Source organism: Porites lutea, chromosome 12 (assembly GCF_958299795.1).
Source record: "Porites lutea chromosome 12, jaPorLute2.1, whole genome shotgun sequence".
NCBI lineage: Eukaryota > Metazoa > Cnidaria > Anthozoa > Scleractinia > Poritidae > Porites > Porites lutea.
The window spans coordinates 6,013,472-6,035,197 of NC_133212.1; the positions used below are offsets into that span (position 1 = coordinate 6,013,472).

General features: G+C 39.3%; 1 protein-coding gene across 1 annotated transcript in view; it reads right to left on the minus strand.

The window, feature by feature from the left end:
- The window catches only part of LOC140953615 (uncharacterized), a 107,232-nt gene extending 85,889 nt beyond the window's left edge, over window positions 1-21,343 (minus strand). The window contains exons 1-5 of the mRNA XM_073403032.1: window positions 17,639-21,343; window positions 17,134-17,230; window positions 15,440-15,598; window positions 13,623-13,994; window positions 13,301-13,459 (exon numbers count right to left, since the gene is read on the minus strand). Coding sequence (XP_073259133.1) covers window positions 13,301-13,459; window positions 13,623-13,994; window positions 15,440-15,598; window positions 17,134-17,230; window positions 17,639-20,824 — 3,973 coding nt within the window. The 5' untranslated portion in view covers window positions 20,825-21,343. The remainder of the gene's footprint in view (window positions 1-13,300; window positions 13,460-13,622; window positions 13,995-15,439; window positions 15,599-17,133; window positions 17,231-17,638) is intronic.
- Window positions 21,344-21,726: the final 383 nt, after the last annotated feature.

The following is a 21,726-nucleotide window of genomic DNA, read 5'->3' on the forward strand; positions in this document are numbered from 1 at the left end:
CTCCTTATTTAGCCGTAATAAATTAAAGCCTTAGGCTTTAACAGTGGTCAAAGAAAATTAGTACTTAACAACTGCAACTGAGATCAAACCCTATCAGGAACACCTACAGAAACATAAACCACAGGAATTATTACTCAGTATGCATGTCCGGGGAGGGAGGTACTCCCTATGATGGCCTATACGGGAAGGTTTCGTTGGAAAGGGGTACCTTTTTCAGGCTTCAGACATATGAAAGTGAAGGGATTTCACTAGTTGAAGTATATAAAAAGGGTAAGGAAATCTGTCATTTGGGTCTGTAAAAGGGCTAACAGATGAATTTTATGTCTTTAAAAAGTCTAGAAAACGTTGTATTTTTGTGATTGATTTCTATTTAAGGGAAGTGCATTTACGGCAGTTAAAAGGGATGCAAAGTTCTAAACAAGGTATGTGAAAAAGGTACCGATTGTCAATAGAAGGTATACGACAGGGATACCTGTTTCGTGAAAAACGGTATATTTAAGGGCGAGAGGAATAATTTTTTTTGTAAAATCCAACTAGTTGGTCAAAAATATCGAGAATGAAAAAACTTTAAAGCTAACTTTAATCCTTTTTTGCCGCCAAAAAGCCCGCGCTTTTCGCTACTAGTGGGCTATAACATATAGCTTAGTAGTAGCTCAACCAATCAGAACGCAGCAATGATGATAGACCACAAGTTGGACTTTACTAAAAAAGGGTAAAGGGTTGGATCTCTTGGAGGAGCTTCCTCCGGTATGAACATTTGTTGAGTACCCCCCTGGTATGCGTGTAACAAACCTGCTTCATGACCTCTAATGTCAGACTTACTGCGGCAAAAACAAGATTTACTCAGTCAAAGTTTAGAATGCTTCATGCACTGTGTAGTGATAGTAACCTTCGCGCGGGAGAGAAAAGAAGAAAAACCTCTGTTTGTTCGCAAACTCTAAGTTCACGTTTCATTTGGCCTGTCAACGCTTATTTCTGCCCTCGATACTTCACCGGTATTATGGACGAAAAAATGGTTAAAAGACAACATTTTTCCATGGTCTTTGACAGTTTGAATAATGGAACTGTCTATTTTACACGAAACACTTTTATTGTTGACAAAATGAAATGACCCTTTTGATAAAAAGTAAGATAAAATATAACTCGCCTCATTTAATTTCATTTCCGACCAGAAATGTTGCGTGACGGAAAGCAGAAGCTACTGGAACATCCGTACCTAAGTCATGTTTGTCATATTCATATCCTATAAAACCTAGGAAAAAGACCCCTTCTTATTTGGTCATAAATACATGATTTATTAATCCATGCTTTATCAGTCCATGTTTTATTAATCCAAGTTTTATCAATCCAGTCCATGTTTTACCAATCCAGTCCAGTCCACATTTTATCATATGACAGGTGAAAGGCAATAAACGCGGTAAAATATAAAAATACTTGGCTTGTATAATGACACGATATTCAAGAAAATGTTTCTCTCTTTAACGTTAAAACACCTTTTGATCTGCGTAGAAACTCAAATAGGGTAACTTCACAGAACAAAAGAATCCACACCCCTCCCCCTCCCCTCCATTCAAAGTTGGGGTGTTTATTGTTTTCTGTAGGGTGGGATGGGGGAAGAAAAGCGTTATTTTCCCCTTTTGAAGTCAGTAAAACGTCAGAAAGCCCCTTTAGGGCGAAGTCAGTCTTAACTAATTTTGTCGCCGATTGTTGCTTGGGACATTCTTGGTCCCAAATCTCGTGTTTGCCTTTACAATCCCACTAGCTGGATTACATACTTTTTGTTCCTGGAATTATACTACTAGCTATAATTGACTACCGTGCGCGCAAGTGAACGCTTTGATAGCGTCCTGGTTGAAGTGAGGTGACGTGCACAAAAAGTGATATAAGTCACTTAGAAAGATGCTGAGATTTGATTTAACTCTTCAAGCTACAAATCACATTTCTTACTTATAACTGTGATGAGATGATTGAGTAGCACGCTAAATCCATGTATCAAAGAAAGAGAAACAATGGCACACAAGTTTAATTTGTAAAACAGATCAGACTGGCAGGAAAATAAGATAGCACTGTACTGGAGTCTATGTTATGAGTACGCCTAATTACTATCCCTGTACATGCCTATATGTAGACTCTTAATCAAAACAAACTAGGTATTAATGTATATCTTAGCTACTCAGTGCTCGAAGTCGTTGGTTAACGTCTTTTTCATCAATTCCAGGGTTTGTAACACCTTGCCCATAGTACCTTTCTGTACTACACTCTAGGACACATCAAATGTTCCCCACCAAACCCCCCCTCCCCTCCCTCCGGAAAAAAATCGGGAGAACATCCCCCATTTTTTTCTGAGGGAGGGGGGACGTCTGTACACAGGCTAGTACTCACTGTCTCCGATTTCGGTCAAACTGGGCTTGAATGACGAAGGGAATGGGAATTGGAAGTTTTTATTCCCCAGTGACGTGAGGTATACGAAGGTTTTTTTTTTTTCCTCACTTTTCACTCAGAGTCCTTCCATCAAGAAGGCGCATTAATCAGCAGATATTTGATTTCCCTCTTTGCCACCTGCTAAATATCGTTGGTTATGGAGGGCTTTGCCGTCCGCATGTGACACTAACTCGTCGATTTTAAACAGTTGAGAGCCAATGGATCTCTTGTATGATTTGCATACTTTGAGGGTTTCACGGAGCCCACAAGAGAAAAGGCTGATGACGGGAGATGAAGTTGCGTGATTTCACACATGTATAATATTATTTTGAAAGCCAAACAAGGAAGCATGACTGGACCGGATGTATGCAGTGAGAAAAATTACCTTTGCAGGTCAAAATTAAGAAAGGGTAGATGTGTGGACCTTGGGGGCAAGTTCAGTAACTGGACAGGAAAAGAAGAGAAGAATTATAAGACCCCGGAATAATCTTGAATTTTTTCATTTGACATTTCTCGACCATTGGTGATTTTCAAGCTCGACAGTCCTTTAGTAGAACATAAATCAACATATCAATCTTAGAAATGAAACAGCAATGGGTGGATACTAAAAAGATATTTCTTAACTTTGGAGTCTCTCGTTATCCTAAAGAATTACCATTCAACTGAAAGCTGGTACTGTTCATTATGCTGTACAAGGTAGCTTAGCTTTTAATTTGGGTTTGTACATGAAATGAGTTGTCCAAACGAAAGCTAGTGATGATGATGTGATGTGACGTCACATTGACCTATTTCGTGATGAAAAACGCGTCACAACACCACAAACACTAAGTGGAAAAAACTATAATTTTGATTTTATGTAACTTTGTCCTTGCTCCTGTGCCAATACATTCATTTTTCTCGCGTTTAAAATACTCCTACTTTTGACCATATGTGGTCATTTGGCGGTAAATTTGATTTCCCTTAATTAGCTGTAACTTCACGCCATTTTATCCGATTGAGATGGGGTTTTCACCATAAATATTCTTTTTGTGTAGCAAAAATGTCTGTAACGTTTTGAACCCTGCTTTTCAAATTTTTAATATTGATACTAATAATAGGTGTCACTTACGACGTCATTTATTTGTGAAAGTTTTTAAGTGGGTTCAAAAGCAGGAAGTCTTTGTGGCTCAGTGACATGACGTCCTTTTTTTTTCGCCATTATATATTATTATCCACTCAGAGTCCTTACACCAAAAAGTGCCCATTAATAAGCAGATATTCGATTTCTCTTTTCAATTTGCCGCCTGCCGCATACCGTAGATTATAGAGGGTTTGGTGGTTTACATGTCAGGCATTAATCCAGTGTTTTTCAACAAGTGGTAGTGAGTAGATCACTTGTAAGTCATTTTTTGTTGTTGTTCTTTCGCGAGTGGTGCGCCATATGAGGGGATAAGAATTTGTCCCTCGTGGACAAACAGCCTCGAACTAGACGAGAAGATTAAACAATGAGACAATGGATGACTTATGATCTTAAAGTTTGTCATGCAAGTTTCACGCGAGTAATAGAAGCTATCGAGAAAGCTGACGACAGTTTCTACGGCCCGCCGGCGGTTCATTTTCAAGTTTTCAAGTTTTTTTAAAAATTCAAAGAAAAGCTCTGAGCAGTACATTCCTGTGGTATTGTTTCAGAAGATGCTGTACATACTATTTCTGCACGCTTTCGAGTGGTATCACGTAAATTATTATTCTCTCAAAATACTTCGCCATTTCTGGCTGGCTCCAATTCCCCGCAAATTCTTAATAACCAACTGGCGCTTACCATATTCCTAATACTTTAAATATCATTTTTGTTACCAATCACCACACACACACACACCTATATATAATACTCGAAATGCTAATAACCACCGACCTTATTTCTGTAGAACAAACATTAAACAGTTCACAATCCTCCATCTTGGATCTAAACTAAGTGTTAAACAATTAAAATGCAAGCAATGGAAATTGTGATAACATCTGGCTGTTAAAGTAACAACCGTCAATGAAAGAAGCATTTTATACGTATATACGTAGCAAGCAATTGTACTGAATAACCTTTTTAAGTGCTATTTTCGAGGTTAAAAGGCGTTTAAAAATGGTATACAAGTAAAAAATAAAACGTGGAAAGTGAAAGGCAATGAACGCAGTAAAATATAAAAATACTTTGCTTATAGTATAATGACATAATATTCAATAAAATGGTTCTCTTTTTAACGTTAAAACACCTTTTGATCTGCGTAAAAACTCAAATCTGCGACAAAATTGTGGAGATATTGTACTCAAATAGGTCAACTTTACAAACAAAACAATCCACACCCTTCCCCCTCCCCTCCATTCAAAGTTGGGGTGTTTATTGTTTTCTAAAGGTAGCTCAAACAGCGGCACAACATTGTATGGAGGGGAGGGGGAAGAAAGAGCTTTATTTTCCCCTTTTGAAGTCAGTAAAACGTCAGAAAGTCCCTTTAGGGCAAAGTATCTCAACTAATTTTGTCGCCGACGGTTGCTTGGTACATTTTTGGTCCCAAATCTAGTGTTTGCCTTCACAATTCCACTAGATTTGGAATTATATTAACAATTACAATTGGCTACCATGCGCCCAAGTGAACGCTTTGACAGCGTCCCGTTTGAAGTGAGGTGACGTGCACAAAAAGTGATATAAATGGTCAGTATGGATGCTTAGATTTGATTTAACTCTTCAAGCTACAAATCACATTTCTAATTTATAACTTCGATGAGAAGATTGAGTAGCACGCTAAATCCATGTATCAAAGCAAGATAACCAATGGCGCACGAGTTTAGTTTGTAAAATAGATCAGACTCCCGGCCGGAAAATAAGATAATACTGTACTGGAGTCTTAATTGTTATCTCTGTACACGTCTGTATGTAGACTCTTAATAAAAACAATCAACGAAAAGCCGCATGTCGTTTTCATCAATTCCAGAGTTTGTAACACCATGCACATAATACCTTTCTACTCTATTCTAGGACACACCAAAGATCCTTAACTGTCAGCTCTAACATACCTTTAAAGTACCGTTTCTCTCGACTGTAAAAAAAATACAATTTGTTTACACAACTTCTGATTGTATGTACTCAATGTCCACACTGTCTGCGATTTCAATCAAATTGGGCTTGAATAACGAAGGGAATTACTTTCTTAACGAAAGCAGGAAGTTTTTATGCCCCAGTATGACATGACGTACGCTTTTATTTTCATCACTTTTCACTCAGTCCTTACATCAAGAATGCACTTTAATCAGCAGATATTGAATTTCCCTCTTTGCCGCCTGCTGAATACCGTTGGTTATGGATGGCTTTGCGGTCCGCATGTGACTTTAACTCGTCGTTTTTAAACAATTGAGAGCGAGTGGGTCTCTTGTAAAATTTGAATACTTTGAGGGTTTCACGGAGCCCACAAGAGAAAAGGCTGATGAGGGGAGATGAAGTTGGGTGATTTTACACATGTATAATATTATTTTGAAAGCCAAGCAAGGAAGCATGACTGGACCGGATCTATGTAGTGAGAAAAATTACCTTTGCAGTTCAAAATTGAGAAAGGATGAATGTGTGGACCTTGGGGGCAAGCCCTGTAACTGGACAGGATAAGAAGAGAAGAATTATAAGACCCACAATCTTGAATTTTCTCACTTGCAATTTCTCGTGCGCTGGTGATTTTCAAGTTCGACAGTCCTTTAGTTAAACATAAACGATCATATCAATCTTAGAAATGTAACAGCAATGGGTGGGTACTAACAAGATATTTCTTAACTTTGGAGTCTCTCGTTGTCCTAAAGTGTGACCATTTAACTGAAAGCTACTGTGCTTTAATTCCCTGAGTGTGGTACTGTTCGCTATGCTGTACAAGGCGGCCCTGGGTTTGTAGATGAAATGATTTGTTCAAATGAAAGCTACTATGAGCAGTACTTTTCGGTGGTGCTGTTTATAATGCTCATTTAGTGGTTCTACCTTTTGAGTCTGTTGATGAAATCCTTATGTGTGATGATACAAATTGGAAATAAAATGAAGGCTTTACAGAACTTTACTTTTCTTTTCTTTTCTACTTGTCTTTTCGGTTAAAATGTTTGAAACTTTTGAGCCTGTCGATGCTGATGATACTGTCTGCGGTGATGTTCTGCGCGTTCTTTTTTATCCGCGAAAGAAGTTTCTAAGTGGGCACGAAAGCAGGAAGTCTTTGTGGCTCAGTGACATGACGTCCGTTTTTATTTTCGTTATTGTCCACTCAGAGTCCTTACGGCAAAAAATGCCCATTCATTTAATCAGCCGATATTCTATTTCCCTTTTGAATTTTCCGCCTGCTACATACTGTAGATTATGGAGGGTTTGGCGGTTGACATCTTAGGTATTAACTCAGTGTTTTTCAACAAGCGGCAGCCAGAAGATCACTTGTATGCCTTTTTTGTTTGTTTGTTTCGCGAGTGGTACGCCATATGAAGGGATAAGGGCTTTTTCCCTCGTGGCCAAACAGCCTCAAACTAGACCGGAAGCAGTACGTTCCTGTGGTACTGTTTCAGAAAATGCTGTACATAACAATTTTGCATGTGAATTATTATTCTTTCAAAATACTTCGCCGTTTCTGATTGGTTCCAATCCCACGGCAAATTCTGCATAACCAATATTCCTAATACGTTCAATACCATCTTTGTTACTAATCGCCAAGTACACACATTTAATACTCGAAATGCTAATAACTGTAGAACAAACATCAAACAGTTCAAAACCCTCCATCTTGGATCTAAACTATGGAACTCCCTTCCCCATAATCTTACTCAACTGACAAGTTACTCTTCAGTATCAAGACTTCATTCAAAAAAATACCTTATCGCGAGAGAGTGAATTAAACTCACCTGACCATGATATGTTACCTTACAATAAATCACAATTAAATGCGAGGAGCCCAATTTTCTACAAGCTATTTAGCTTTCATTGGGCTTCCTTGCCACTCTATCTGTTACTAAAGTTAAGTCACTTAATACTACATTTAATGTTGAGCTATTATTGTAGCTTTTCCTGCCCTGTAAATTTGTGTGTAATATTTGTTCTTTGTGGCAAAATGTATAAATAAATAACTAACTATTTGTAAAATATCCCACGAGTGGCTCGATTTTCTTAGAAAAGCAAGTCACGAGTGGGATGTTCGCAGTATACCACGAGAATGCGATTGCTTAACTAATACTATCCTATGCCACTCAACAGCATGACGTAAAATAAAGAAACCTCGAGTCACACTCAAACTCGAAGCGAGTCACTTTAATTTAATACTACTTACGATACCAAAATGATCGATCGTCAGCTTGACAATGAATATAGACAACTGTCAGTTCGATTTACACAGCTTTGATCAAAACATTCCAAGTTTCGAGAATATTTCATTCTAAACCATATGAAAAGATCTGATGAGAAGCTGGAATTTTTCGCTATTTCTCATTCACTTTTTATATAGAATACGCCAGCACAGAATTTAATTGTCGGCCAATTTCTGTAATCATCCATCGTTCTGCTAGTGATGAACTAGCCGTTGATTGACTCGTTTTGCTTGTTTGTGGACTGAGTTGACTTATTCCCCATTGAGGGAGAAGGAGTTTCTGACAAATTGTTTCCAATCAAAGATTTGTGAATGATAAACCCGTGTCTGGCAAACTCTCCAAATGTTTATATATTTAACAATTAATGAATGAGGCTGAGTATCTTATGAAGAATTATGGAGATCGAGGAGGGTGTTATCCGTCGAGGCCGTAGGCAGTAGATCTCCATAATTCTTCATATGATACGAAAGCCGAATTCAATAATTGTTTTGTTCTAAAACATGCTTACCTCCATCGATGTTAAGTTCATCTTCGATAGTGCCATTCAGGGCTGTTCAGCTCCGCAAATATTCTCCAAAGGGCAGTTGTCTTCTTGCTGTTCTTGCCATGTTTTTAGCCATTATTCGCCTAGTCCTTACTCTTGGAGCGAGTGAAACGTCCGCCATTTTTGTTTTCGCAACCAAAACAACTCAACCTCGTCCCCAGGTCTTCTCGGTTAACGGTGCATTAACCTGCAAGGAAGCTGCACTTTTGACGTCATCGGTTGATTAATCGCAAAATTCTTCCAAATTTGGTCATCAGTAGCTGGTTATGGTGAATTATGCGTGTGCTTTTAGCCAATCAGAATTGGGGAAATATTTTGAATGAATAATAAACACAGTTATACGCACCTTATAACTTCATCTGCGCTTGACGAGTGTCTTTTTGTCCAAAACGTTCAAAACAGCTGCTCCACAGAATGCCACTTATAACACAAGAGAGTATCGAAGTGTGACTGTACAATAAATGTCACAAAATCAACCAACTCATAATAAAGTAAGCGGTCATCTTAACCATCTCTTACTTGCGGGCGTAAACAATACCCGACGATTCCATGCGGCCCCTGTTCAAGTAAATGGAAGTTATTTTTGTTGTTGTTTTCCGTATATTGACTGTATATTTCAACTGAGTACTTTTCTATATATGCGCGCGAGCTACTAGGATGCCTCCTCGGGATTTCGCCTTCTGGGCGGAATCCCTACAGCACACTCGGCTAAACTTTAAGGCCAATTTTTTGGACCATTATTCATTAAAGCTTTGATTTATATAAATAAGACTGAGTGGTCGCTTACGAGAAGTTTTCGTTGAAGTCTAAGTCACAGTTCAAACAGGGTTTCACAAATTAATGTGGCCATAACCAGAGCTGGTCACTTACGAGAGTGGTCGCAAGGAGAGCTTTGACTGTATTGCCTATAAATTGATTCACACACCATAACACACGCAAAACATTTCTTTGGGTGTTGCTGAATTGATCGGTACAGTAGAAGTCATTGTTCGACGCTTATATAATAAATTCCGTACGATTTGCTGAAGTTTAATTTTCACATTTCACTGCCCAGGTTAGGCTATGTTTCTTAGGAAACCTAAAACTTTCGGATCCGAAAATGTGATAGAGGGAGGAATCAGAAAAATCCTCACTTTCACAATACTTTCAGTTAAGTTGAATTGTATATAAAATTTTAGGGAAAGTAATACTGAAGCCCTTGTAATTACGAAAAGACCCAAGTTCCCCCATATAACGACCGAAAAGACACAAATTTCATAGCTCCGCTTACATTACATTTCTACCCTATTTTGAAAAGTCGTTTGAAGAGTTTGGGTCTTGGAAAACATATAGAGTAAGAGTAGGAAGAGTTAACATACTTCCTAACACTGTTTTTTATTTTAAAGCTTCTTACCACAATAGATTGGTAATCATCTTGTTTTAGGAATGTCTGGTAGCAAAGCCGTGGTCATTAAATTTTACAAAAAAGAAAAAAAAACTAAACGATAGCATCAGTTCCTATGAGCATTGATTTGATTACTTAAAGGAGCTGTGTCACGAAATTCGGCCAAATTAGGTAATTACAAAATGCCCGCAGGGGCGGATCCAGGGGGAGGGTGCAGGGGGTGCGCACCCCCCCCCTGGGATGACCTGCGGCCGCTTTCTAGTTAACACTGTGCAGTCGCTTGACAGACATACAAAATCTGCTCCATCGTTTGATATGTACTCTCAGCAGTTCACATTATGTTATTTCCTAGTCAAAAGCCCTCTTCTTCGTATTCGCTTTTAAAATTTTTTACGTCATCAGTCAGTTGGTGGTGCACCCCCTCCTAAGAAAAATCCTGGATCCGCCCCTGGCCCGTTAAATTAAGAGAAACATAAACATAACCGCTTAAAACATTAAAGGAAGGTTAAAATAACACAACAGATACAACAGATGCCACGGATGGGCAAGATTGAAACGGATTGAAATAAGGGTTTTTGAAAACTGTTCAGCCTAACATGTACAATTTTTCAAAGTTGATCTCTGGCGTTTGCAACTTCAAAAACAATGCTCAGGAGACATATTTGTTTGTCTCCAATCTCTGATTTTTGTCATTTCTATGTAATTTCTTTGTTTACTTTAAGTTCCACGGCGATTGAGGGCGAGCAATTGGCAAAATTAAACAAAATGAACTGGACTGCCGTGACACAGCCCCTTAAAAGGACCTCATGAAACTATTTACCCTGAGTAGTAGTCAACCCTTCAGGATCTAAATACATGGCAATATTCCTGTCTAATATTTTTGTCACATTATTTCAGCTAGAGAACAGATCGAAGGCAAAATTCGAAGCCCTATGGGGATGTCCCCCGGGGGGGGATGTCCCAAACTGACACAGCTTCTTCCATAAATGCAACCGCATTATCTCGATCTAAGGCATATTCGGAGAACTTCATATATTACAGACATGTACAAACACCAGAGCGATTGGAACCAATTCCAGCCTTCTTCTTTCTCTTCTTCTCACCTTTAAAAACGAAAAAAGGTTGACATAATGTAGAAGCTAATACTAGTCAAAATAATAAATAATATTATTGTTACTATGGCATCTTAAACCGCACCAAGCACCGTGTACTGGGTGTAACTAGCCAGAGACAAGACGAGGAACAAGATGTTGCCCCAATTTTTTTTTTTTAAAGAAACTTTTGATTGGATAAAATAAATGAGAGTTGAACAAGATTGATTTATCTGAAGAAATAGCTTACGAAAATTTTCTGTGGAGTGCATATACTTTAGACCCCCAATCGCATATCCCGACTTTTCTATGCCAAACGTCCGACTGCAACCCGGCCTTTTCCATGTTTTCTACTGAGCCTATTCCAGGTGTTCCCATTCTCGAACGATCGGGAAAATATGAGACGAACCACTAATTATAAGCGACCCAAAACCATAATGTGTTTCCCTAAATATTCCTTGTTGGTTTTAGCTGACTTAAGGTACATTTCTTGTAGAGCATCCAAAAGCACATTTTGCGTTTCTTTACTAAAATCAAAGACTCAAAGATTAAGCATCGAACCTTATCGGAATCTTCCTAAAAGGCACGCCCTTAATTGATAAATAATAGCGAGCGGAAAAGTAAAGTGATTTATTTTTACAACTTTTAGCAGAAAAAATCCTTAAACGCCCACAAAAGGTAATCGAATTCGCCTCGTTGGCACTTGCCGGAAGGTACCCCTTGTTTATATTTGCTAGGGAAAAGTCTTCAAGCTGTAACTGAAAAAAATGCGCCTACTTAAATATATGTGACAAAATTTGGATAGTTTGATGCCAAGTCTGGCTGTGATGTCACCAGGGCACGCTCAATGTCAAGTGACCCAATTTAGAAGTACTGTGGTGAATTGTAACCTTGCGAAGAAAGCAGTGACATACTCCCATATAGAGCATACACGTGAACAATTCAAGACCACAATACACAAGCAGTGATAATGATGATGATGATAATAATAACAATAATAATTAACAATTAATGAATGAGGCTGAGTATGAAGATCGAGGAGGGTGTTATCCGTCGAGGCCGTAGGCCAAGGCGGATAACACCCTTCGAGGTCTCCATAATTCTTCATATGATACGAAAGCCGAATTCAATAATTGTTTTATTATTCATTCAAAATAATTCCTAGTTTAAAAACATGGCTAAAACATGCTTGCCTCCATCGATCCATCGATGTTAAGTTCATCTTCGATAGTGCACGTTTAAGGTTGCTGAGCTCCGCAAATATTTTTCAAATAGCAGATGTTGCCCTTCGAGTTGTCTTCTCGCTATTCTTGCCATGTTTTTAGCTATTTTTTCGCCTAGTTCTTACTCTTGAAACGAGTGAAATGTCCGCCATTTTTCAAGTTCACAACCAAAACAACTCAACCTCGTCCCCAGGTCTTCTCGGTTAACGGTGCATTGACCTGCAAGAACGCTGCATTTCCTCGCTAAAAATTCTAAGAATTTTTAGAATTTTTCTAAAAATTTAAAAATTCTTCCAAATTTGGTCATCACTGGTTATGGTGAATTAAACGTGTGCTTTAAGACAATCAGAATCGGGGAAAAATTTTGAATGAATAATAATTAACTTTAATATTTCCTGCTTCTCGTTTGACTAAAGCTGTTACACATGATGGTGACGCAGAGATGAAAGCAGGCGAGAAGAAAGTAGCGAAAAGACTTAAAAAGAGAACTGAAAAAGCGTAGTAGAGGCAGAAAAAAACGACAGGCAAGGTGATGCAACTGGAGCACAGTAGCCTGTGTATAGCTAACCACTCCCTTTAAACAAATTAGGGAGCATACCGCAAATGATCATTTTCCCAGTTATAGGTGCGGCGCTTATACGAAAACGGTGCTTATTCGAGAGCGGCGCTTATTTCAGCTACGGGTAAATCACTGAGGGGAATATAGAGAAACTTTTGTGAGGCGCGTACTAGGTGTGAACTCAGAGCTGCTATAAGAATCCGGTTTAAAGAGTTTCCCTACATTAAAACTTTAGAACTCACGAGTTGGTCGAGGTCTTATCTCTCTGATGATATGGTTTTGATATCTAACAAGGCGGGGCGTTAATCTGTTAACACCCAGATTAGCGCCGCGGCGGAGAATTCGAGAGCGGCGTTTAATAAGTTATTTTCGGTAAAGGTGCGGGGCTTATTCGAGTAGCGGCGCTTAATCGATCATTTAAGGTAGTAAGCAAAGGCTTTTTTGAGCTACGCACATCAACCGGAAGTGAACGTTTTGCCGTTCATGGGCAGTGGTTGTGCCAAAATGTTCGCGCAGATCATCTCAAGAGGAGTAAAGAAACTTAGCAATACAAATTTGTTATCAGCATCAAGGCATATTAAAGGCATCACTTCCAGTTGACGTGCGTTGCTCAAAAACGTCTTTTCTTAAGCTCCATAATGTTTAAGAGGAGGGGGTTGCTAAAAACAGGCTAGATCACAGTAACAGCAGCAGCCAAAGACAGATATTGGGGATCAGAGGATCAAAATATCTCACCATCCAAAGATGCAGAGCTGTCAGATCTGTGATCCTCTTCCTGTGAATCCAGGCAACCATCTCCCTCAGATGACACATCACTATCAGCATCTGAACCTTTCTTAGCCATCCGCTGTTTTGCTTGTCCAGCATTGTGTTTGTCTCTCTCAGCTCTTTTGTCTGTGAAAGGAACGAGTAATTAAGCTTATAATGAACAAGATGCGAGAAAAGTCAAACGTTGACACGAGATGATGATGATTTGCTACAGCAGTGCTAGGTGTTTGGATTTCACCTACGATACTCCATATTTTATTAGTTTTATGAAGCTGCCATGATTTCTAACCTTGTAAAAACAATGTTGACGTTCTCTTCATTTCAGCCCGGTCCTCGTCGCCCTCATGCGCGTGCTCGCCCGCGTCCTCGTTCGCGTCCTCATCCTCGTCGTCGTCTTCGTCGTCGCCCTCTTGCTCGTGCTCGTCCTCGTTCGAGTCCTCGTCCTCATTCTCGTTGTCGTCGTTGTCGTCGTCAACACCCTCTTGCTCTTGCTCGTGCTCGTCCTCATTCTCGGCCTCGTCCTCGTCCCAGGACTCCTTTCCTTCATCTCCTTCCCACAAGTCTTTTAGCCCACGTGCTTCTTGTGGTAATTTATCCTCATCTTCCCTTGATGTTTCGTCTGCATTAAGGGCATCTTCAAGTTTCAAAGTTGTTGCATCTTCTGCTATGCGAAAACATAGAGAAAACCGTTTCAGTAATACGATAGCGCTATTGTTGTTGTCGTATAATTTAAGATGGAAAATATATGCTTTATGTCACCTCTTTTCTTTTACGTAAAAAGTAAGGCCAGGAATTTGTCTTATGTCCTCGACAGGACAACAAGATAAATGAAAACAAGGAACGAAGTGTCAACTGCAATGAACTTTCTCCATACATGGAATTATATCTTTAAGGACATTCTTTTATGAACAAGAAATAATGAGCCAGATGATGCAATACAGGTCGTTATGATGAGGATAATAAAAACAAAGATAATGACAGTGATGATGTTGTTGTTGATGATGATGATAATGATAAGAGCATCAAAGAGGTACTGTGGTGAATTGTAATCTTGCAAAGAAAGCAGTGACGTACTCCCATGTAGAGCATAAAAGTGAACAATTCAAGACCATATTACGCAGTCAAGTAAGTGTAATAATAATAATAATGATAATAATAATAATAATTATTATTATTATTATTATAATTATAATAATATTTGATACCTTTATAGCGCATTTCAACATATGTATATGATCAAATGCGCATACACAAAAATAAACCTATATAGCACAAACGTCGTACTACCTATTGTATTAACTGAAATTATTTACACTTTCAATTGCTACATCAATAATTTAGGATTCCCAAAACCGAGCAAGAAGGAAAAAAAAGGAAATAAAAGTAGAAAATAAAAGAACCTCGCTGTACGCTTCTCGAAAATAGTAGTACGAAGAAGTTTCTTAAACTTATCGAAATTCTTCCCTTTCCTAATATAGTCCAGTAAGACGTTTCATATCTTTGGAGCAGTTGCAGCAGATGATTAGGAGTCCATTATACAGTAGTACCCTTTATAACAGACGTTACTTGACTTTAACATTTCCCGCTTCTTGTTCGGCTGATGTAACTACAGCTGTTACACATGATGGTGATGCAGGGACGAAAGCAAGCGGAAAGAAAGTAGCGGAGAGGCAAAGAGAGAACTGAAGAAGCACAGTAGAGGCAGAAAAAAACGACAGGCAAGGTGATGCAACTAGGGCACAGTAGCCTGTGTATAGCTAACCACTCCCTTTAAACAAATTAGGGAGCTTAAGCAAAGGCGTTTTTGAGCGACGCACATCAACCGGAAGTGAACTTTTTGCCGTTCATGGGTAGTGGTTGCGCCCAAATTTTCGGGCAGATCGTCTCTATAAGAGTAAAGATATTTAGCGATACAAATTTGTTATAAGCATTAAGGCATATTAAAAGAAAAATGGCCTCACTTCCGGTTGACATGCGTTGCTCGTAAATGTCTTTGCTTAAGCTCCATCATGTTTGAGAGGATGGGGTTGCTAAAAACAGGCTAGATCACAGTAACAGCAGCGGACAAAGACAGATATTGGGGATCAAAGGTTCAAAATATCTCACCATCCAAAGATGCAAAGCTGTCAGATCTGTGATCCTCTTCCTGTGAATCCAGGCAACCATCTCCCTCAGATGACACATCACTATCAGCATCTGAACCTTTCTTAGCCATCTGCTGTTTTGTTTGTCCAGCATTGTGTTTGTCTCTGTTAGCTCTTTTGTCTGTGAAAGAAAAGAGAAATTAAACTTACAATGCACAAGATACGAGAAAAGTCAAACTTTGACCATAACATATCCTTTTTATGCGACCTAAAATGGAACCATTTTCCCCACCGGCAAATGGCTGTTGCCCACGGGAAAGCGGCTTTTTGTGTGACCGATTTTCCCAAGGTGAAAGTCAGTTCCTCGGTGAAATTTCCATGGATACATCAATCAGAACAAAAGAATTACCCATGACAGTTCCCGAAGTAAGGTCTGTTGGACAATACCAATCTAAGGCGGCTCAACCAATCACGAGAGGTCGAAACGTACTAAAAAGTTGAAATCACGTTTTGTTAACGTGCTGAGTCCGTCTTGGTGCCAAATCCAGCGCCAAACTGGGCTGCGAAACCTCAGCAGCATTTTGAGCGCTGCTGTGAATGTTTTTCTGTATTTTACACTTTTGCATATAAAAGCTCCTCAAAACACTCGTAAGTTTTCTTTACATGTGTTCAAGGATTATTTCCTTATAAAGTCGTTGCAAACACTTTTGTAAACCAGTACTTTTGACTTCTGAGCGAGAATTTGTCTTTCTTTAAAAAAATGAAGTCAACGTCGTCCTTTTTAGTCTCAAAATTTAACACGGAATCTCTCTTTCTAAGCTTAATTAATGTGGAGCGGGTGTTATTAATAAGATTATGTAAGCCTTCAATGTTTGCAACAACGTTTACCTCAAAACTGGGTTTACGTTTTTTCTTCCCATTGGGCTATTTATCACTGTGTAACCGCAACCATGACAGTGATCAATTACCCAGTGTGAACCCAACCCAGGCTATTTCCCCAATGGGAGCTTTGGGGGACACGTCTGGTGTAACCGCCCCTAATGTATTGTATCTGGGATCAGTGGAACCCCTAATTCGCTTCGTACTCGTTTATTTAAAGAAGATAAATGGTTTTCTACTGCGTTTGCCTGGGCTGTAAGCCTCCTTGATACCATAAAAGGCAAACAATGTTTGGATCTTGAGGTTAGCAAAATTGAAAATGGCTTTAGTAAATCGCGCTGTTGAACTCCATCTGTAGTTTGCCCGAATAAGCAGCCCCAAATCGGAAATTGTGTTTGCCTGAAAATTTCTATTTGTATGTAGCTGACTTTTGACCTAGGACACTTTTCTTTGAGACAATCATCCAAACGTGGATTTTGAATTTCTTTGCTACAACTAAAAACACACTCCCAATAGATTTGGTGATAGATTATATCTAAATCCGCATTTATAGATTCACAATTAATGAGTTTGTTTGGGCATGGGTCCAAAAAAATTACACCTGTCGAGCATTATACGTTATTGCAGGCGTTTTACACAAATACTTTTGGAACGCTGAAGAATCCATCTCCGGGTTTTTGACTCACGTTCCCTTTGTCGCGTCAAGTCCAAAGACTGTAAGATTGTGCAACGATTAAACCTTATCGGATTGTTTCTAAAAGGAACGTGCCCTTGATTAATATTGTTAAAAGTTAGCAGGAGGAGACATTTTTAACGTAACAATGATTTTTGCTTTACCTTCCTTACTACTGCCTTTATCATCATCCTCATCGTCATCATCTTCTTTCCTGGATTGCGATAAGTGCCTTTCAGCTCCATGAGTAATCTGCAAGGACTAACAGGTTTTTTTTCATTAGAAGAAACTTAAAGATACGGAAGGCAGGAACAGAGCGCTAAGGAAACTGTTATGGTCAAACCTGAATTAAGAGTTGTTTTACCAACGTCCCAAATATCGATTCCATAATTAACATATGAAAAACGTTTTTGAGTTTATCAAATTAAAATTATTGATAAAGAACATATGAATTTCATAGACCGGTACTGCGGAAGAAAGAATACATCGAAGATCCCTGCAGTTTAAAACACAACATATGCTGCTGTAAAAAAAAGCCTAAAAAGTTCAGTCTTTAGATTTTAACAAATTTCAAAGACACAGCGCCAACGCGATAACCCTTCAAGAATTATATTTCAAGAAGAAATATAATTTCCATAATATAGTTTTGCGTTTGTTAGCAGTCCTTACCTTATTTGGTGTTTTTTTGAGGCCGTGCTTGTCTGCTATGATGGCCAGGGCACGTTGCTTATACTCCTTGGTTTGCTCGAAGTCACCTAATTTCTGGTAAACTGAAGCTAAGTTACCATAGCTTCCTGCAACACTAACATGTTCCGGGCCGAGCTTGTCCAGTTTGATGTCTAAAGCACGTTGCTGATACTCCTTTGCTTGCTCGAAGTCACCTAATTTCTGGTAAATTAAAACTAAGTTATTATAGCTCCTTGCAACATCAACATGTTCCGGGCCGAGCTTGTCCAGTTGGATGTCTAAAGCACGTTGCTGATACTCCTTGGCTTGCTCGAAGTCACTTAATTTCTGGTAAATTGAAGCTAAGTTATTATAGCTTCCTGCAACACTAACATGTTCCGGGCCGAGCTTGTCCAGTTGGATGTCTAGAGCACGTTGCTGATACTCCTTGGCTTGCTCGAAGTCACCTAATTTCTGGTAAATTAAAGCTAAGTTATTATAGCTTCTTGCAACATCAACATGTTCCGGGCCGAGCTTATCCAGTTGGATGTCTAAAGCACGTTGCTGATACTCCTTGGCTTGCTCGAAGTCACCTAATTCCTGGTAAATTAAAGCTAAGTTACCATAGCTTCCTGCAACACTAACATGTTCCGGGCCGAGCTTGTCCAGTTTGATGTCTAAAGCACGTTGCTGATACTCCTTGGCTTGCTCGAAGTTACCTAATTTCTGGTAAATTAAAGCTACGTTATTATAGCTTCTTGCAACATCAACATGTTCCGGGCCGAGCTTGTTCAGGTAAATGTCCAGAGAACGTTGCTGATACTCCTTGGCTTGCTCAAAGTCACCTAATTTCTTGTAAATTAAAGCTAAGTTACCGTAGCTTCCTGCAACACTAACATGTTCCGGGCCGAGCTTCTCCAGTTTCATGTCTAGAGCACGTTGCTGATACTCCCTGGCTTGCTCGAAGTCACCTAATTTCTTGTAAACTGAAGCTAAGTTACCATAGCTTCCTGCAACACTAACATGTTCCGGGCCGAGCTTGTCCAGTTTGATGTCTAGAGCACGTTGCTGATACTCCTTGGCTTGCTCGAAGTCACCTAATTTCTGGTAAATTAAAGCTAAGTTACTATAGCTTCCTGCAACATTAACATGTTCCGGACCAAGCTCTTGAGGCTTAAAAGTGAGTGAATATTCAAAATATGTTTTTGCTCCTTCGAATTCACAATGCATTTGACAAATATTTCCAAGGTTTTTGCATTTTTTGGAAATGTCCTTATCATGAACTTGAAAGAAATTATCTCGCAAAAACACTTTGTCAGTTACCATAGTTAAAGCTTTCAAATGTGGAGCTATGTGTCTGGTGTTCAGTCTCATATTCTCTGGTGGAATTGCGACGATAAATTGGTTAAATGATGTAATGACCCCACTAACGACCTCATCGGTTTGACTTTCTGGACACTCTTTTGTTACAGTTTTTATAGCATCATGCACAACCTGGTGAAGTCGAATAAAACAGCAACCCTCTTCATCTTGGAACAGCAGAAGTGAGCTTCTTTTTAATCTCATGCGAATGAATTCTTTGTCCGCTTCATCAGACTCTTCATGTGCGTTCATGATGTAACTAACTGCTATGTCGACGTTCAATGGTCGTGGAGCGCAGAAAGCAAGAAAAGTGAAAAGGTGTTTTTGAAATTTGTCGGATCCAATCAGTGTTTCCACGGCTAAAGTTATTGCTTTGGTCATTGAATTTGGATAAATTGGATTGGTGTCAACAAGTGTATTCTCCGTTTTCTGTCGTTTGCCTTTTTCTAAGATCTTCAGGTATTCCTCCCACCCAAAATGCGTAGATACTTTGTCCTGCCGAATCTCTTTAACAAAGACGGCAGCGCCTGCTAAAGCAAGAGGTTGATAGTCCAGTCTTTGTGCTAATGTTCCCAGCAGGTGGCTATCTGGGATACCAGAAAGCTTGGACAATAATGAACGGGCGTCACTGGGCTCCATACCTTTGCTTGCCGAGATGTGATTAACAAAAGAGCTTTTTGAGGGAATTGATGTTGTGTCCTGGGTCGTAATCAGCAACTGGCCCCTTGCCCAAGCCTCGTTTTCAAACTGTGGTAAATGGACATGCACTGAAGACAGAGTAGTGACATTGTCAACCACCAGTAGCCACGACGTGTAACACTTAACTTTTACAGCGACAAGCATCTTAAGACTAGTGATCTTTTCGTCCACGGTCGAATCCTTTGAGCTAAGGGTTTCCATAACTGAATAGTCTGGGCACTTTAAATGGCGAGCAAATGAGGCATAGGACTCCAGAAGTGAATCTGGACTTGCAGCATTTAAGGTCATTACAAATGAAGACCCGCCTGGCATTACTATGAGGTCGTCAAAGAATCTCTCAGCTACTAGGCCAGCTAGCTGTGATTTGCCGCTTCCAGGATTCCCTGAGATGTATAGATAACTCAACCTGTTGTCACTGGACTCATTAAGTTTCCTCAGCTGTTGGACTATTTTTGCTACTTCCCTTTCACGACCACCGATTTCATGCGAAGGTTTAGGAGGGAGAACACAAAATGAGGGTGCTTCATTTTGGAGCTGATCTTCAAGGACCTGGCGCTGACTCTCTTTTTCTTGAACATCTTGTTTCAGTTTATCAACTTCTTTGAGGACCTTTGTTAAATGTCTTGTCGGAAACGTTTTCTGATATTTTAGGTCTTGAATTTTTACAGTGGGAAGACTAAGCGCTTGAAACGCAACGTCAACTTTGTTAATAGCATTCTGAAAAACGATCTCGGAGAGACTACCTTGTGGCATGTGAGCGAATTCTTCATTCCTGAAATTTCTTAGATCATCTACATTTTTTTTGACTATTGCGCTAAGACGTGGCCCGACGCAATCAGAGAAAAGGATGGCGTAAAACAGCATTGTGCAGTCCCATTCCTCTCTGTTTCCGTTTTTCATAGTGGCCAAAAGACGAGCGTTTCTTTTTTGATTTCGAGGGGACTCTCCGTTATAAAAGTCCATTCCATTACGAGGCTCGTCTTTCCATTCTCCTTTTGTTGTTTTGTACAGTTTGTCCCATTCTTGTTTAAATATTTCTCTCAGACCCTCCGCTAGTATATCAGTAGTTACACAACAAATTCTGTAATAGTTTAGCTGTTCATCGGTATATTCGTTTAAAGAGGCCATATTTGATGCACCTGTGATGCTTGGAACCTTTTTGGAAAATCAAACCTGCAAGTAGCAAATTAGTTCAGAGGGGGAAAAATTATCAGTGATAGTGTAGATAACACGGTCTATGAAGTAAAAACATTGACTTCCCAACACAAGCATGTTAAAGCATGACCAAGACCCAATTTTGTTAATATATCAGTAGTTAGATAACAAATTCTGTAATAGTTTAGCTGTTCATCGGTATATTCTTTTGAAGATGCCTTACTTGATGTACGTCTGCTGCTTCAATCTTTGGGGAAAGATTTTCTCTGCAATTAGTGACAACATACCAGGGGGTAATACCCTCTGTAAGCTATATAGGTGTGTACTACAAACGGTATGGTCTTTTTTAGCCGTTTTGGTCTCATGAAAACGGATCAGTCCATTAGAGTCTCAAAACGGGGACCGTTTTCAATGGAACAACAAGAGTTTATAAACGTATTTTTGCCGAAATACTTATGGATCAATTTAGGTTTCTGGGAAACTGCCCACCTACCCCTCCCGTAAGCCATCATTTTGCCCTAAGTGAGAAGTAAGTGTTAATGTTAGCTTAGGGGAGGGGTAGTTTGGCAGTTTCCCAGAAACCTAAATTGATCCAAACTTATTCAGAGTCAGATACTACTAAATGATGTTATTATTCATTCAAAATATTTCCCCGATTGTGATTGGCTAAAAGCACACGCATAATTCACCATAACCAGTATCTGATGACCAAATTTGGAAGAATTTTGTGTTTAACGAAGAAATGACGTCAAAAATGCAGCGTTCTCGGAGGGTGTTATCCGCCTCGGCCTACGGCCTCGACGGATAACACCCTCCTCGATCTCCATAATTCTTCATAAGATACTAAGTCTCATTCATTAATTGTTAAATAAAAA